The 20,297-nt window shown below is 33.1% G+C and overlaps 1 protein-coding gene across 6 annotated transcripts in view; it reads right to left on the reverse strand.

Moving 5' to 3' along the window:
* Positions 1 to 20,297, reverse strand: part of gus (splA/ryanodine receptor domain and SOCS box containing gustavus) — a 507,417-nt gene that overhangs the window by 94,388 nt on the left and 392,732 nt on the right. For 2 of the 6 annotated variants that reach the window (XM_075354531.1, XM_075354526.1), the window contains exon 1: positions 9,958 to 10,125. The exons of 3 other annotated variants lie outside the window; for them this stretch is intronic. In XM_075354531.1, the coding sequence (XP_075210646.1) occupies positions 9,958 to 10,106 (149 nt within the window). In that variant the 5' untranslated portion in view covers positions 10,107 to 10,125. Of the gene's footprint in view, positions 1 to 9,957; positions 10,126 to 16,336; positions 16,352 to 20,297 lie in introns of those variants that run through there. One more of the 6 variants, XM_075354541.1, reaches the window with a different exon arrangement.

Below are 20,297 nucleotides of genomic sequence, written 5' to 3' on the forward strand. Positions count from 1 at the left end.
CGACTCGGCTGTGTAAAAAATTTAAACAAATATTTGATCCGGTAGAATAGAGATATCAAATCATGCTCAAATTTGTTTGTTAGTTTTGTAGGAGAAACATTTATCCGTTAGCGTGCATTTTTTTAAATCGATAGGAACTATAAATGATACTAAAATATCTCGAACGTAACCCCGCACCAAAGATATTTTAATCTTCCATTATTAGGAAACATACATCAAAATTTCAGTGTTACGAAAAATTTAATTTACGTTTAACTGTACAGCCGGTAGAAAAATTAGGAAGCGTAGATGTTAATTTAAATGCGTAGACATCGGCACACACGCAATATTACAAACAAGCAGAACAATAGAGCTTTTCAAAAGTTACTTTCTATTAGTATTAATGACTACAGCTGAATGTGTCAATGTAATTTTAAAATACATTTATTATCGTACAAGTTTCAATTTGAAAATAACAAGAACAAGACGCACCCAAATAACGCCTTATGTTTCAATCAACACATCTCGAATCTATCCATAACTTTGTCCTACACTTACTTTCTCTTAAATTAAACATAACATTTCACCGACTTTCACGAGACCATATTTCACATCCCATTGTCTGGCCCTTCCATAATTTGAGCCGCTTTCAAATAACAATCGGGGCGATATATTTTCATGACATTCATAGATTTGAATCGGCCACCCCGTCGAAATTTCACGAAAGAAACGCAATAATTTTCAGAAAATAGATATACGAGCTAATTTAACGAATAAAATCTATGAAGAATGAATAGAATCTCGATATTAAATATTTTATATAATTATTACAATTATAATACAATAATAATATTATATAAACAAAACCTAACGGACAATACATACAGTTATAGACAATAACTACACATAAATTTAAAATAAAATACTTTCTTTTATCGTCAGTTAGACGCTGCCAGGTTTTTTGAGAAGTAAAATACATTTATTAAAAAAAAATAGGAAAATAAAGTTTAATGCAAACATAAAAGTTTTATAACCTATCCCATAATTATTGATATTCTAAATTCAACTGAATGTGAACTCTGCATAAATAATACATCATTAACAGATTTATCGACTATTACCGTAAACTATTCGATGAACCACAGTTAGTAATTACATGTGCGGCTATTTGTTAGAAATTTTAGATGAATTCGGTAAAGGAAACAGATAAATAAATAAATTAAAACATAAAATAACTAACAGGAATGGATATTTTCAAAAGATAACCCCTTAACGTGAATCAAACAATAATTTAAAATCCACGAATAAAAATACTTATATTATTACGAAAATAAACCATCTGAATTATACAGTTTTCCAAAAAATATTTGAATTGTTAAAACTTTTAGGGGGTTACCAAAAACCGTAAGAAAAAGTTATTTCACATAATATGAACAATTCTGTAAAACGTACCTCAGAAAATGTATAATAGTGAAACGAATGATTAAGTTTAAAAATAAATTATTAAATGGAACGTAATATTTATCAAAATTATTTCACGATAAGTTTTTTGTTTTACAAGACGAATACGATAGTAGCGCTTGGCGAGCGAGTAACATCCAACAGCAAGTAACATCAGTGACATGCACGTTTACAAGATGGCAGGAAGTAAAACGATAGAAACAATGAAAAAAAGTGAAAGAATGAGTGAATCTGGCCTTGAAAATGGAGAGTTACAACCATGAATATGGATGGATGTTCTCTGTAATATAATAAGCATACGATATAACAAACCCGACATAACATTGAAGACATTCTAATAGACTGTACGCCTCTGAAACAATAGTAAACAGGTACGGGTATAACAAAAAGTAAAACTTTCTTAATCCAATATAATTTTCTCTTTTTTCTTTAATATACTTTAAAACTTAACCGTATGAGATGATTCGTTAAATTTCCCATCACTGCGAAAAATAATTCATTTATTACAGTACCGATAAAAGTTTCTGGCCAAAATTTTCATTTAGCAAACCGAAGAGGTTTAGTTCAGTTGTCCTTCGGGCGGATTAATTTAAAACGAAGGAAAACTAAGCAAACCTCTCCGATAGTTCGTTTTTAGAAAAACAGAAAACAATTTATTTTTAAAACCGCGTCAAAATATTGAGTAGAATATTTTTCAAAATTCGACCAATTAATTAATTAGCTACCAATTAATTAAAAAGCTAGATAAATATGTAAGTAAGTAAGTCCTACCTAGGAAATTCATGATAAATTACTTAAATTCTATCCTTGTTATATAATAATTTCTTTTATACGGCATGATTATAATGGGATATTTATAATTATACGTCAATATATAAATAACTTGATGGAATCGTATCGAAATCCATAAAAAAGACTTACATGCAAACTATACATTTGTCAAAACACTCAACGAATTTAATTTACTAAGAGTTGACTTTTTTTTTTAAATGTGCGATAAGAAATTATTTTCATTTAATAAAGAATAAAAACTAACTATATTAGATCTAGTAGCAAAGGTCAACAGTATTAGATTTCAGTTATGATTAAATTAAAGTTAACAATTTAAAGAAGCGTAATGCATTAATATAAATTATTTTATGTTTCTAATAAAGATAACGTGCATCGTCGATGATAATTACTACATATATATCTAGCTCTGACAGTAGAGGAGCGGAGGTTTTATATAATAAACTACTTAAACGAACAAAGGCAACGACGAGAGAGAAACCGTACAATAAAAAATGAGGAAGCCTCTGACTGATAACGCATGCAGGCAAGCAATAGCGACTAACAGCAGCTATACGGGAGGAACTTCCTCCAGCCAGTAATCGGTACGAGCAGTCGGCACAGTTCACAGCTGTTGGGGAGGCCTACCGCGGCAAACGCGCGTTGGCAACCTCGCACGGCCAAGGGGACCGAACAAAGGACTCCGACGACGCCCTGCCGTATGGCAACGGCGCATCAACCCTCTAGTCAGCTACCACCCCACAGCAAACAGAGCCCTCTTCGCCAGGCAGCGCTGTACCGCTAATGGAAAACATTCCAGTGACGTTATCGCGTCAAAAATGCTACAAGACGAGCAAAACATTCTACAGTAATCTATAATAAACTGAAGCTAAAACAAATTATTAAAAATATAAAATTTGTAAATTACGAAAATCTGAATATAAAAAGCCGGTGCCGAAACTTAATTTTTCAGATTACTTATTACGATGGAAAAAATACAAAAATCACCTTTAAATCAAATTAGGGTTTAAAATAATTCAGAATATACGCTTCTCACACAAAATCAAAAAATTATTATTATTATTATATGCGCTGACTGGGTGTAATTTCATCGAATACGATTACGTAGGTTGATTTTTAATTAACAGGGGATACAAGACGGTAATAACATGAATATGAATATTATTTACATTTTGACTATTTTAAATAGCAACAGAATTTTTATATTCGATAGTAAAATATTAATTTTTCTGTATCCAAATTAAAGAATCTGTAAATATATTTCTTAATTTACAGACCAGAAATTTCTTAGCGAAACAAAGAAAACCGTAAACATAAATCATGAACTCATAGGGAGTGCAATAATCAACCACGACCTGACAATACCTAGTATTATAATGATTAAAACAAATTTCAAAAATGTTATTCTCAAATAGTCACATTATATAAATCTATTACGGATTCTAAATCCTGCCTTTAACAGTCTTTTAGGTTACCTAACAGATCACCAAATCACAAGTGAAAATTTATATCGATAAATAATCGACAAATAGAACGGGAATGAGCAAAATGTAGTAGTTTTTAAAAAAATAGAGGTGTGCCCAAATAACAACGGTTGATGATTATGATACGACCGTAAACGCTAAACATATTTAAACTGAGTATTTGTCTGATGGATACAACAACGTTCAAACTTACCTGACACCTAACTCAAGCGATTAATAGAATTAGCGAGTACTTTAAAAAATGTACAAGAAGAAATTTCCCATCTAAAAGGAAAAATCGAAAGTTCGAAATCATATTTTAATTTTTTAAACAGAATTTGAAAAAAAATTGCAAATCACTGGGATCAAACGAAAATCTTTTTTATGAAAGTGGTGAAAATAGGTGCTTACACTAACTTTTTCTACGTTTTATTTAAAACAGAAAATATTTTAAATTCTCAAAATGTAAGAATCTACGCAAAGCGAACGATGTTTTCATTTTCGTATCGGCACGTAAGGCGATAGAATAGTACGTCCATCGTATTACAATGATAAAATCTATTTTCTATTAAGAGCGGACAGAAAACAAGAAAGAACAAGAGGCGCGATGTAACGTTAACAAAGACATTCGGCTGTGTTATCTATGAGAAGAGGTGAATAATATACAGCGAGAGCAACTATTGCACCACCGGTCCTCATAGCGTAATCTGTTACCGTGGTATTGGTCTACGAGCCGGTCACGTTTTCATATCGTTCAACCGTAAAAGCGTTCCACGACTAGCTTTATTCCCATCGTAAGAGTGACAGACTGTTATTAAATAAAAGGTAATCGTCCTGATAATACTGAACGTATCCGGAGGCATTCGATCCCAGAGACCCTTCAATTTTGCACAACATTTTAAATTAAAATTAAATCGTCGAAACCATTATTATAAACAATTATTCGATTAACTGTAAGGAAAAGGAAAAGATTACCTTTCCACCGATAACCAGTATACCGGTGCGAACGACATGCAATGTATCGGAAATCCAGACGGTAAAATTAATATTAATGGTACGAGTAAATGTTAACGCTTTGAACAGAATCGTTCTACTTCTGATAATTCGTTCGTAAACTACAGTAACATACATGTTAACAAATCCGCTTAACTCCGTACGGAAAAATCGTCAATAAAACAACAAATCAGTCAAATTTTGATGCGAAGGTATGTCACAAATTCACCTCGACGTACCCCCAGGAAGTAATACAAATGAATTGAAAATAAATAATACTATGATAAAATTCTACGTCTTAAAAGACAGTTCAAGGGCAGTAAGCTCATTTCCGTTGTAAAACCAGATGTTTATTTGAAAGTCAAATACAAGCAGATTTTATCAAAAGCCTTTATTCTGATTTTAAGTAAAATCATATGAAGAAAAAAATATTAACTTATTTACTATGTAAATTTACAATTATTTTGTAAATAATACATCAAAAGATGTGATACATGTTAACTTGATAGATCGATAAAAAACATTCTTATTCTTCTAATTACAATTAATTCGAACGATCTCACATTCTCAGTAGCAACTGATCGATGGAAACAGGAATTGTACCCCAAATAATAAACATCGAGACTAATAAGTCTGGAACGAATTCTTAATTTTACTTCCGACAATGTCTGCCGTAGAACATTTTTATTTAGTCAAATCCCCATATAAAAAAACAAGACATCAATCAGGCGTTAAAATTTGCAACAAAATTTATCCCCAGAAACCACCGTTAATTAATACTGTATAATAACTTCGCACATATCTATTACAAACAAAATGAAAAAACGGTGATTTGATGGAAGAGAAAATTGTAGACCTTCGCCGGGACCGATTGCGAGACCAGAAAGCTGCTAATAACTTCTACACTGATCGACCCACCAAACCTAATTACTTCCCAAATCATTAAAGGATCCTTATTATTTTAATTACGTATTCAACCGAACATTGGGCTGATTTAAACTATTAAAAAGCATGATCCACAACAGTTACACAAAAAAAGCAACTGAAGACGTGAATACATATACTCACTTGCATCCTCTCTTGAAAAAAAGAAACGGAGAAGACTTAACCGAAAAATCATCAATCTTTACCCATTTTTTGTAAAGATAAAGGAAATAATATTTCAAGGTAAGAAAATAATGGAAAATTAGGAGGAACCTCCGGGAAACTTACACTTATGTAAATTTTTCATAATCGAGAGTATAAGGGTTTCCATGAAACCCTTCCTGGCGACACTTGTACGTCTTTTACCACAGACAGTAACCGAAACGCATTCAACATGCGAGTAAAACTATTTGCCCCCTACCTAATTTGGCGATGCAAAAAATAGACTTAAAATTATGTATACTATATATAATAATATGTACACACCCTAAAACGATTAAAGTATTTATTATTAAAAATTACACCATATACTGTTGAGTTATTTACAGTACCTACCTCTTCTATGTTAATTTAAAAACCTGATAATAGTTTATGATGCACCCCATCAACAACAGACAAGTGAAAGCGATTGTTTTTCTTTTTTAAATAAATAAAGCTATATTACAGGATGGATTTTTCTTATCTTTCATTAAAATTAATTAAGTTTATGATATTTCTTTCCTTTAAAAAACCTCACACGTTACTTAAGTGTAGAAGTATACTTTACATAGATAACCGTAGTTTGTATTTGAAAGAACAAAATAAAAATCTAATTAAATTTCCATTGTTAATACTAAATCAAACAGATGATATAACTTGAAAAGATAGTTATGCAAATGTAAATCAATAATAATAAGAATAACAAGAATGAAGAAAAAACACTATTATAAACAACTCAGGAAAATAAAAACAGACAAATGCTCAAACGAAACCGCCGAAGAAATTATCTTTCTCATACTTGATGCTAATACGGGTACCTCTCTTATTGTTTACGCCATAAAGAATGTGATATAATCTCTTCAAATCTAGCAAGACTTTTCCAGCCCCGCTGAAAGGGACTGTTCCTTAGAACCAATGTAATTCGGAACTATAAATTTTCTATCCACAGAAACACTCAAGATCAAGGTCACTCACTACTAGCCTTTGAAGTGACACGTGTACTGCCTTCCTAACTATAGACAATTGAAATTTTAAAAAATTTGGATTTTTTAAATTAAAATACTGTACCGACAATACTGTGTTTTTGATAGATTTTTCATTTAGGCATTTAAAAAAACTACGTATGATTATTTCTTCTTAATATTATCAGTAAAACGTAATAAAACAAAATTAAATAGCTTAATAGAGATAAATTATTAACGACCCCATATATTAAAAAAAAATGTTTAATCAGTTTGCTCGTAAAAATTATCATATAATGTTATTATATATAATAAACATTAAAACATGAAAGATAACAAAAGTACATATAATTTAATTACAATGATTCTATTTAATTTTTTTTTTAACGCTGATAATACACCTTTTAACAATCTTCATTTTCTTGGATTCTATTCACCGAAATTAACGATGTTTCTTTAACTTAACAATTCGATTTAGACGATAACTCTACGGGAAAAATTTACTTTAGTGTTTCTGCAAAACCGGGAACTCAGCGCTTAGTCTTCTCGAGAATACAAGTATAGGTGAGAAAAAAAAATTTTTTAATGAAAATATTCTCCGCTAGTATAAATTATCAAGAGGAATCGCGCCACTTACGTACGGACGATAGACGTGTCTAAGCCAAATCTTCTGACGATGGCCCCTCTTGATACTTAAGAAATTAAAAGCGTAATATTAATCTTACTTTTTTCTTCCGATTTGTATTTTTGCTGTAACATTAACAGGAAACTAAATAAGAAAACGGGTCATTAATCGTAGTAAAATTAGAAAAAAAATAAACTACTACGTAGATAGAAAACCGTAAAAAAAAATTTGCAATAATAATTTGTAGATGACACAGATAGCCAAAAAGAAATATACACTACAATGTTAATAGGTAATCTGGTTTCTTAATACGGAAAACACTTGAAATACCCAAACATCAATTTCAGTGTCACGTTAGAAAATAAAAAAAAACAACCGAACTGAAAAAAAATAGCCACAAACAAGAGATGCGATATGTGTCGCTATTATAGCGTTAATCTTCCTCTTTTTGAATCCCTCGCTTAAGGTGTACGTACGGTAAAGTGTATGGCGTACCAAAAGCACAAAAATCTCGAGACGAAAAATATTATTTCAGAAGAAACAGTTTACAGATTAAAGAAAAAAATTAAGAGTGAGAAAAAAACATCCGAGTATATTGTAAACGGAATATTATTATTACTTGTAACTTACACTAACGAACAACTTGAAAGTAAATCCGATGAAAGCTATACATTTTGGTCACTAAATTAAATATCTGAATTTATAACCGTAACTGTAAATTTATTACGAATATGCATCGAATATAAATATCCGATGTAATATTTTTTGTAAAAATAAAAAATTGAGGCAAAAAATGTAACACCTGCGATGTATCAAATGAAATCAATGCGGGTCATGCGACTTAGAATTCACAAAATCCGTTCCTATATAGACAAAAACCAATAACCATCTTTAATGGAAAGACATTTCTTTTAAAAATAAAAATGCTTATCTGCACATAAATTTCAAAAATTAAAAATGTTTCGGTGTAAAAAAATAAAATTTTTCACTTATTTAATTATAATTTTATAAATTTAAAAAAAATTAAAAAATTTTCTTAACAGACCGAGCACAAATAATATAAGATCTAAGGAGCGTACTTACGAATAACTGAAAACCGATAATTAAATCTTTAATCTTTTTGAAGTCTAAATAGAACCAAAACAATTAAAAAATAAACATACGAAACAAAAGTAAAATACCATTCATTACACTTATTTTGGCAACACACTAAACAAGGCTGATGTTAAAAAATAAATTAGATATTAATAATACCAATTTAATCAATTTTAGGGCTTAATATAAAATCATGATCACTGATAAGGTAACATTTTACATTCATTACACCACACCAGTACAAATTTCTTAAAATGGAAAATTTTCGGATATGGATATATCTGTTAAAAAAATCTGATTATTAACCAAAAAATTCTTCAATAAGTCCTGGATGGTTAGTTTAATACTCCATTTGTATCACTTCCCTTTCCTGCACGATAAAAAAAATGTAATTTACCGAATACGATTCTTTTTAAATGTAAACTATTATTAGTCCAAATGGATAACACAACTCCTTATTCGTAAATTAAAAAAAAAGAAAGCAAATACCGTTTGAGAATACCAATCGGTACTATGATCTTTAATTGTAAATTATCAACAAGTAACACTTTTTAATTCTTTAATTTCACTTTTTAAAAAAAATACAATTAAATAATACTAGATTTCATACTTTACAGAACGCACACTTAAAAAATTTAACAGCAACCCTTTAGAAAATGTTCCCTTTACACAAAAAAGCATTGCTAGAAAATTAAATCAACAGATTCCAGTTGAGCACAGTTAAAATTAAATAAAAATTGAAAGTCATCTGCTCGTTCAATTAAACGACTAAATCTTGTTGAAGATCAAAACTACAGAATACAAAACACTAACGATTAACAAAATAAATAAATCCCTGGATATTTTTTTCTGAAAATTGAAGTTTCGAAAAATACTGTACATCTGTACTGCGAAAGTCTGCTAATATCAAAACTTAACAGAAAACCTTATAAAAATGAACAAAATTATAATTAAATAAATCACTCCAATTCAAATCGCAAAAAATAACAAAATAAATAAAAATGAACGTACACTAAAAAAGGAGAATAACATATGCCAAATTACGTAATAATCGTAGAAATATGTTACGTAAAACGAACAAAAGAACATTGCGCAAATTTCTCTTTATAAAATAAAGCAAATTTCGTGAGCAAAAACTAATAAAATATGGATTTATTCTGTAGCAAAAAATATAAGAATACACAGATTTTTACTTTAATTCACACGACACAAAAATATATCTTATCTTCAGAGTAAAAAAAAAAAATACTCTCAAAATTTTACCCGATATTACAATTTTCAATAAAAAAATAATACGAAATCAATACTTCAAACTTACAAAACCGAGAAAATAACAACGCTAAACATTCACGGCTTCTGTGTAATATCACAATAACACAATGAATACAACACAAAGGATTCACCTCGGTTGAAACAACGAAAATTCCCACGTTTATAATTTTTTTAATTTACTGCACCGTATTTTTACCTGGTATCCATAGCGGTAGCGGCAGCCACGATGTGGAGACGAAGGAAAGCCGGGTAGATGGTCCAGCAGCTAAAGACATGCGGGGGATAAAACCAGGACCAGGAGCAATAGGGCAGCCAGAGAACGTGGCAGCTGCTAGCTCCTGGCATGACTCGCCACGCTCGCGCCGAGACGTGCACTGGTTCGGCACGGAAGGGCGTCCCCCACCACCGACGTAGTCCACACCCGGTTGCGTATATTCAAACACCGTACCATATTACAGCCGACGTACGCGAAGCATTTCTACGAATGTTTACAAGAAATCAACGCGATAAACAAATAACTAAGTTTGTCGAGTATATAACGAAAATATTTTCTTTATATTAATTTTTAAAAAATTAAACAGAAAATTTCAATTAAAATTGTATCTAAAAAAAAAATAAAGATAAAATGTTAATCTTCAGTAATGACAGAAATTGAAAATTTGTTACGGCTCACACCCATCTATGATTTTGGGTTACCCATAGTCCGGTAAAAATAATCTTTAAACTAAAAAATAGTTTTATTTTTGTTTATACCTTTGCATTACGTAACTAAAATTTTAGAAAAGTAATGATACAAAAAATAAATCGCTAAAAAATATTTGAAACAAATTACTACTATACAAATAGCCCTTTCAAGGCCAACAAGCGATCGGCCATGGCCATTCATTGTTCTTCCTTATTTAATACTTACAATAGTGTTAATAAACAGTAATTTTATTTTAACAGTTTTCCTTACTGCTTCTATCGTTTTTATTTAATTATAAATCATAGTTAATTATTTTTTCTGTGTTGATGTTAAGATCGTATAATAATAAAAATTAAAATAAAATATATAAAATAATACTTTTTATAATAAATCTTAATAAACCACTAGTTAATGATAATATTCAATATAAAAATTACGATACTAAGTAAAATAATACTGACCATACAAACCCACACTGACCAGGCACACAATAGCTCTATCAAATATTTATTGCTGTTATCAATTATTACTACTACTACTTTAAAAGTATGAAAATAAAAAGTGGCATTTAAAATTTATAAAAAAAAGCAATTACAATACATCTATTTCGTAAGACATTAAAAAAGTTGAAAATAATTTTTGGGAAAATGCCTACGGAGTCAGGATGAGTCTGTAGGGTAAGATGCCACACCTTTGATACTTTCGGCCGCCACACCACACCCCCTCCGTACCCCTACCCTTATGGGCTTTACCAGAGTTCCTCATCAATACCTGACATCTTTCAATCTAGCCTCAGCCAGGATGCCACCGATGGGAATATCACAAGCGACATTCCCATCGGTAAATTACTATCATTAACTCATAAACAAAGCACATCATGCCAGCTCTTGAATAAGATTGAACGAAGGAACTGAACTACCAACCCGAAACAAGCAAAGGTGAGTTCAGCACACAACACGAAACATAAAACATAAACCGTAAAACAAGAACTAACAAAAACACAATAACAGTAACAACACAAAACTAAATCAACGGCAAAACATAAATAATATAACACAAAAAAAGTCTTAAAGCGAGAAAACCCAAGCAAAACCCATAATCGGATTGAAACAACCGGATGTCTGTATAAAGACAAGAGTACGGACGACGGAGAGTGTCTGAAGAAAATGATGAAATTGTCAGGGAATCTTTCCCGCGAACTCAACATTTATTAGGAAGGCCGGCAGTAAAGTAGCGATGCCGTTGATGACACGGTGTTTTAAGGAAACGTTTACATATACGCCCATACCGTTTACAGCTGTTACAGGTTCTGCAGCCTACCGAATTTGCCGTCGAAATTTTGCAGCGTGAAATGACGATTTTCTTGATGGTATTGTATTAAGTAGTCAACATTTCATCTTAGCGGAAAAGTTAACACACATAATGTCCGTAGCCTGGGATGAGAAAAGTTCCATTTTCTCGTACAATACGAAAGGGACTCCACAAAATTAAATGTTTTCCGTGCAATACCTTAACTGTAAGTCACGCCGTTCTTTTCGCTAAAGCAACCGTAACGGAAGCTGGTTATTTGGCTATGCGTGCACGGCCCTTCCACAACTGCAAGATGTATCAGACAATTCTGTTTTGCAACAAGATAGTGCGCCTCCTCACCGGCATAGCTCTGCTAAGGGACGGTTGAATGACGTTCTCCTGATGGCTGGATCGGTCGGCAAAGGCCCGATAGCAGAGCTGATTTACGGTGGTCTTTGATCTGATCCCATGTTTTATTTTTTTTAGGGGTTTTATAATGGATTCTGGATATGTGGCTCCGATACTTGCTGATCTACCCGATTTGAGGCACAGGCACAATTAAAGCATACGTGGTTTCCGTTGTTACAGTCATGCTGGTTGAAGTATGGGATATGTGTTCTATGTGACGAAATATGTTCTTATTGAACACCTTTAAAAAAAACTGTAACAGTCATTTTTTCATTTTATTTGCGATTCACTACTGTAAATCAAAGTTAAAAGACATATGTAGCTTTAAACCTCGATATATTTTTTTTACTCCCTGTATTTTCAAAACTGTAACACCTGAAAATGAAAACTAAAAAGCAGAAAACTTTCATCAAATTTTATGTAAAAAAAAGATAACAATTACACGTGGAGGAAAACAGATTAAAAAAAGAATTTCAAAAAATTCTTCCCTAAAAAAAATGGAAGTAGTTATACACTAATTTTGCTCATTTTATAAAAATGTTTAAAATATATAAAGAACATTTTCTTCTTAACAATACTTGTTATTTTCTTAAAAGAAAATTTTATCTTACATGCGTGAAAAAACCTTTCCTTTGATATTCTTTGATCTTTTTTCATATATCGTATATTCATATATTTTTCGTTTTTTCATATATTCATATATCTTTTTTCTTAGTACTACTGCTCTTAAATCTACAAAAATAAATTTTAATTAACATGGCACAGCGTGTATAAAATATAAATATATATATATAGCGACTTCTGACGCTCATTTAATTATTTTTCTGTTATATTTTAGCGGCTGTTTATAATGATGAATCGGGTATGAAAATACTTTGAACACATTAAAAAGGGAGAAATAAGCGCTGCATAAATACTTAATATTCTAGTTCAAACCGAATTCTTTTAGAAGTTACAAAATACTGTAATTACATAATAAAGGATATGATTTTGGAATAAAAAAAAGTGTTCTTTTGTTAACTTTACAAGGACACAGATACAATGATGTGACTGCAGTAGGGAAGAAAGCAGTATCGTCTTTCATAAACACAGACAATAACAACAGTAGGTACAGGAAGGGATGGGAAGCATTACACTTCCCATAGTAGATACCTTCCTTCGTTCAATTTCTATCAAAAAAAAAAAAAAGAAAAAAGAAGACGAAACTACCGACAAACTTCTGTGCATCTGCACGTCATTATAGACTCTACTAACTCGGTAGACGCTGAATTTTCCTTTGAACACAGGAACCATATTCTGTGTCCATACGCTGCAGATGAACCTATAATAAAATTTTGTATATGAACACTCGTAAGCAAAACAAACGCCTTTGATTACTACCGGAGAAAAACTTAATTTTTCAGGAAATTCATTTTTTTTCAGGAACGGTTCCCCTTTAAAAAAAGAAAGATCTCTGGTTCATTTCAACGGCATTTAACATGGTTCGATTTTTTCTAATTAAAATTAATTAATTAATTTTCTGGTAACTCACTTCCTCATAGTAATAAAAATGAAAATTATTTTCAACGTAACAATTTCTTAACGGTTTCTTTTATATACCTGTCTTTTTAAAATAAAGTAATTATTTTTATTTATTAAAAAATATATAAATTTCTTACTAAGATAGACTAATAAAATTTAGTTAATAAGACGATCCAAATTTGGGATATTTGAGAGATTTCTTTAAAAAACTAAACATTTATCCATTATATCTACGATAGTACTGAAAACTATTTCAAACCTGATTACGCTTTATCTGGAGAGCAAAATTCAATTTAAAGAAAAAGAAGGAAAATAATATATGTATAACAATTTATAGGGATGGTTCCCCTATAAAAAAAGAGAGATCTCTGGTTCATTTCAACGGCTTTTAAAATGATTCGATTCTTTTTGAAAAAGAAAACTTAAGTATAATTTTCTTCATTAACTCAATCCTCTTCGAGTAACACCCACTTCATATCTTTTAAAATCTTTAATGAAATTAATTCTCCTAACGCTAAAATTTCCAACACAAAATATTTTGATTATACGTAAACTGTTATTTCATACAATAGATTATAAACAGACACACACACACACACACACGAACTGAAAAACAAGAATTTTATTTTTTTGTTCGGGGACCTCATACGTTAAGTAATAGAACTCCCGAGTTCATTTCTTTACAGATAGCAATGCTTTGATCACTGTTATTTTATACTGCAAATGATAGAAAAATAAAAATAAATTTTCTGTGTAGGCATCGCTGTCAAATATAACTAAAAATATCAACCGATTTTGCCTTCCGTAACACAGTTTTTAAAGTATTGTTCCTATTCAAATCGATTCACAGTTCTCGAGCTACCATACGTAAATACGCGAGAATAGTTTAGGCCTGAAGCAGTTGAAATACAATCCGGAATAAAACAAATGTTCAGCGACTCATAAAAATCAAAGGACGACTTTCTACAAGTTAACGTTAATTTTATGAGTAATAATCTGAAAAACCCGTAACAATTTAAAAATTAAACGCAAGGCTATCGTTAAAAACAAAAAACGAAGGAAGAATCGTGTTTATCTGTAATTTAATCTAGTCGAAAGCTTTTCATTCCAAATAGTTAAATGTTTATGAACAACTTTTAGATACTATACAGAACAATGGAAACATGTTGACTGAAAATGACATATCAAAAAATTATTTAAAAAAAATAATCATACTCCACAAAAAAAAATCATAAATATTCAAATAATACCGGCAGACTGAAACACGATTAACGTGACGGTTCGTAATTTTGTAATAAACTTTCACAGATTTAACTAATATTATTTGTTAGCAGGGAAATCTACGGAATACAACAATACTAATTAAAAATTGTACTTGTAAATAAACGTGTAAATTATATTTATACAAATGTGCGCGCGAATGCAAACATTTATTATAAAAATAAATAGCGTATATAACATTTATTTTCAAGCTAATTTAGATATTTTTAATATTATTTAATGAATCATCTATATAAAAAAAGGTAATTCATTTTTGCGAAATATTTAACATCTAAAGAAAAGCTTAATAAAATACAAGATAAACTTCAATAATGAACAAAATTATAATTCTTGAAAACCAAAATAAACATGTAAAAATATACGGATGAAATTAAAAAAGATATTAAGATTTTTAAAAAATGTAAAAAAATAATTGCAAATAAAACTTTATATAAAACGCTTTAAAAGTGTGATGTAACACTTAATAAAAAATTTCAATCATACAAGAAAAAATAGTGTCGTCAGATATGAATTTACTAATACATATTACTTAGCACTGAATTGTTTAAACAAATTAAATAAATAAAAAAGAAGTGCTAACAGGGATAAAAAGCAATAAAAATATAAATTTGTAGATTACAGAAAAATAAAAACCTTTCTTAATTACAATGATAAAACCGTCACATATTTCCAAATCGAATTAGTTAAGAAATTAAAAACTCCATTAATATTTTTAAAATTCGAAAACACAAATATTAGAAAAGACATGAAATGATGAGAAAATGTTTTATATTAAAAAACTACAATTTGCAAAGTACAAATAGAATTCATAATAAAATGTTTGGACCATAGTCTTTTCAAGCATTATTGAAATAGTAAAATTGCAGTCACCACAATAAATATAAGTAAATTTTAATCATTTTACTATTTAGATCTTTAAATAAATTACTAAAAAAAAAAAAAAATAAACCACTTATTTTAGTTGGTTTATATATGTATTTAAACCAAACAAAGCATTTCACATACAAAATTTTACGTTTTTTTTTCAAAACATATAACAAAATAAAAAAGCAGTAGTTAAAAAAAAACCCTATTACATGTGTGAATGTTTACACTTAATTAGTAATAGAATGAAGTTCTTTTACTAAGCTTTCCCAGAATCGTGTCGTAATACTGGCTTAAAAAGAAGCTTGATCATGATATAGAGAGCTTGCATTTGTGGAAAAATATACTGCTGACTGGAATAGTCGTAGAGTCTTCTTATAACGTAACACATAAATAAGAAAGCTGCAAGCACAGGATAAAAAAGCTATGTTGTAATATAGTTTAATTAATATGTTATAAAAACTTTCCATTTTAAAAAATTAAAAAGGAATGTAAAACATGTATAAAAAAAGAAACGAACTTTTACCTCCCTTTTCTTTTCAAAACGATTTAGGTCTGATCAACTGAACTCACCTGAAAAAAAATAAAATAAAAATATTATTAGGGGGAAAAAGCAAAATACTAATATTTTTATGAACGTGGACATAAAAAAAATTCCTATTTAACATATTACTACTAAGTAACATAAATAAATGTACATACAAATGAAACGCGTAGACGAAGAAATATACAGAGCTATCAGAAATAAAAACCGTTATATTAAAATTTCCCATTACAATAAATACTTCATGCAAAATCTATAAATAGATACCAGCATTTCATAACGCCTCACGAAATACAGAGTGTAGCAATAAACCGGGCGATTTTGCAACACCGTTTTTTCAGAGATAGAGTTGAGTAGGGATTAAACCGCTACTATCATTTTGCAGCTTACTGAAAAGCGTTTAGTTGCAATGAATCAATGGATTGGAGAACAACGTACAATTGCGGCGAGTGTTTTACAAAAAACGTTGACAGTTATGTTTTACAAAAAGGAAGGATATTCTACAAAACATCATTGGAGAGGAGATCTCTAATGTGTCGGTCAGAGATGTTAAACAATACTCGGTGTACTGATGGAATCAAGGGATTGCTGATCAACGGACAGTTTTGCAGCGGTGCAAACGGAGGACCCAGAAGCTGAGAGCTCGTGTAGGTCTGACGACTGAAAGTGCGGTGAGTTGGATGCGGACCCGTGGAGGCGCGCCTTCCAGATTATTACAAAACCCCTTGGAAGGCGTCTGCCAGCTCTAAATAAAGATAAAATTGCACAACAAATGACTATACTTTTCCCGCAGGGGGAAACTGAGAGACAAGGTACAGTCCTGTTTGAAGGTGGCAGGTTCACACAGGACGAGGTGACTGCTGCAGTCAATAAACTGAAGAATAAGAAAAGCCTGGGCCCAGATGGGGCTCCGGCTGCAGTCATTAAAGGTCTAATAAGGATCGTCCCGTGGGAGATGACGGACGTCGCCAGTTATGGTTTACAACACCGCACATTCCCAGACTGTTGGAAGGCAGCGAGAACGGTCTTCCTACCTAAATCAGCCGCTAGTCTTGGCACCAACGACTACCGTCCAATAAGCTTAATAAACAACATGGGCAAAGTCGTGGAAAGGCTTGTAGCAATCAGGCTACAAGAAGAATTAGAAAGAAACAACAGCCTGCACGGTGAGCAATACGGTTTCCGTAAGGGTCGCTCGACGGTAGACGCAATAAATAGGGTGATGCGATGGACAACGGAGAATCGACAGGGCATTTGGCGGACGAGAAGAATACCGCTAATGATACAGCTTGATATAAAGAACGCATTTGGGTCCGTCCGTGGTCGGCTATAGTGGCAGCGTTGAGAGGAATGAATATAAGTGACTATTTGATTAATCAAATAAATTGTTATCTCAGTGACAGATGGACAGAGGTCAACACGGTTGAGGGGACGGAGAGGTACCAGATTTTTGGTGGTGTCCCGCAGGGATCCGTATTAGGACCCCTGCTTTGGAACGTCTTTTATGATTTCGTGTTTCTCCTTAAATACCTAGACGGCGTTACAATCGTAGCATATGCCGACGACGTTGCTGTACTGGTTGAAGATCGGGAGCTAGACGCTGTGGAGGCAAAGGCTAACCTCTCCCTTAGATTGATAGACGAGTGGCTAGCGAGAAATAGTATGTAGGTGTCTCCTACCAAAAGTAGGTGTATCCTCTTCACGGGTAGACGGAAACTTCGCGGTGTGAATATTGCGATCCGTGAAGAGGATGTTATTGAAGTTACTAGCACAAAATATCTGGGGGTTGTGCTAGATAAGAATCTAAAGTTTGGCAGGCATATAGAATTGGTATGCAAGAAGGCTTCGTCGACAGTAAAAGCGATCAGGGGGCTGTTTGCTGGACACACAGTACCTAGAACATCAAGAAAGAGGCTCATCACGTCTGCGATGGTGTCGTCTGTACTACACGCGGCATGATATGGGCTGATGCTGTAAATATACAAAGAAACAGACAAAAACTGACAAGTATGCATCGGGCGGCGCTATTAGGTGTAGTGGCAGGTTACCGTACAATGTCGTACAACGCTTTATGTGTTTTGGCATCAGTTCCGCCAATTTACCTACAAGTCAAAGGTAGGAGACTAAGGGCGGCTGGTCATAATAAAATTGAAGCAGAAGAGGTGGTCAGGAATGAGTGGAAGACGGTCTGGACCGAGTCATCAGTAGCAGAGTGGACCAGGCGACTAATAATACATGAATTAGATAAATGGCTAGACCGGCGTCACGGTGATATGGATTACCACATTACCCAATCAATGTCTGGCCATGGCTGTTTCAGCACCTACCTGAATAGAATTGGTAAGAAGGAGTCGCCTGTATGTGAATATTGTCAGGGCTTAGATGACGCCGAACATACGCTGTTCGAGTGCCATAGATGGGCGCAACACCGCCAACGATTAGTAGATGAACGCATTGTGACAGGAAATCTTGTGGAGTGGATGCTGGCCTCTGAAAATAACTAGAAATGGTTCACAAACTTCGCAAGAACATTTTTTCGTACGAAGGTGGAGGAATATCGACGCCGGGGTTACTAGAGTGCTAAGTGTAGAGTGTAGGGAATGATGGAGAGCCCCGTCTCGGAGGACCCGTATGCTTAGGTGTACGGGTTCCTGTGAGGGGACGGGGACTCCAAGGGAAAACCTTCGCGAGGGGTTAAGTTAAGACCGAGACCCGGCCGAGGGTGTTGGTTTTCTGGGGGTGCTTGCGCCCTTGGTGCTGGCACCTTTGGTTTGAGGCAAGGCATAATGACCGAGACCCGGTTCCTGGTGGGGGGAGCCGGGGAACGGCATAGCATAGCCGGGCCCTGTTTCCCCCGCCGGGGATTAGAGGCAGGCACAAAAGATCCAGAACCGGGGGGGGGGGTTGACCTGTCGTGCCGGATGTTAAGCCGGTGGATGGGGAGACCTCCTTAGAGTCGGAAGGACACGTCCCTGGGCCGAGTATACTTAATTGGATGTCCGGGCCACGGATGTAGGGATTAAACAAAATAAAATGGATTGGAGAACAACGTACAATTGCGGCGAGTGTTTAACTAAAACGGTGACAGTTATGTAATCGCTCAGCGTGAACTTCAAAAACATTACGCAATCGATCGCAATCGTGCTGTTCCACCAGTTCCCGGACGAGGCCTAAAGCGAAGGCAAAAGCTGAGTTAATAAATCACCGATGTAAATGTCTACCGAGGCATTTACATCGATGTCATCCCAATGAGGCCAGGCTTATTACTACGGCATGTAAAAGGTGAGAGGACGGTTGACGACTCCCGTTAAAGCCCATCATGGCTAGGAATGTTGGGAGGGGGGTGTGGCGACCGGAACGTCACTAGGCGGGTGCCTTCCCTTACGGGGCTGCGAGCTGATGTTCCATCAGCTCGCAACCCCGCCATCAAGACTTGGTTCTACGCTGAGAAGAAAGGGTAGTGTAAGAACAGTACGTACATCCGAGAATATCGCGACTGTAATAGAGGCATTTGAGCGAAGTCCACGCCGGTCAGCTTGCCGCCATTCTGTGTCATTCGGACTGTCTGACCGCAGTATTCTGCGAATTTTACACGATTACCTCAAACTTCACCGTATAAAAATCAAATAACTGATGCAATACAAGACTATAAAAACAGGATAAATTTCTGTCAACCTTTACTGCAGCTAATTAATGAAAGGCAAAACTTCTACTGATGAGTGATGAGACTCATTTTCATTAGTCAGGATTTGTTAACAAGCAAAATTTCCGACAGCGAGCTTCAAAAAACCCTAGAATTCCCCTAGAGATGCTGTAAAGAGTAATGGGTGACTTATCAATGACTGAATGTTTAAGGTGGATTGGTGGAAATCTACAAGATGTCATTTTTGGACGATAAAGTTTTCCTTTCGACGACTTAAAATCAAAAATAGTAAATTCTTTC

This window comes from Lycorma delicatula, chromosome 1 (genome assembly GCF_047948215.1).
Source record: "Lycorma delicatula isolate Av1 chromosome 1, ASM4794821v1, whole genome shotgun sequence".
NCBI lineage: Eukaryota > Metazoa > Arthropoda > Insecta > Hemiptera > Fulgoridae > Lycorma > Lycorma delicatula.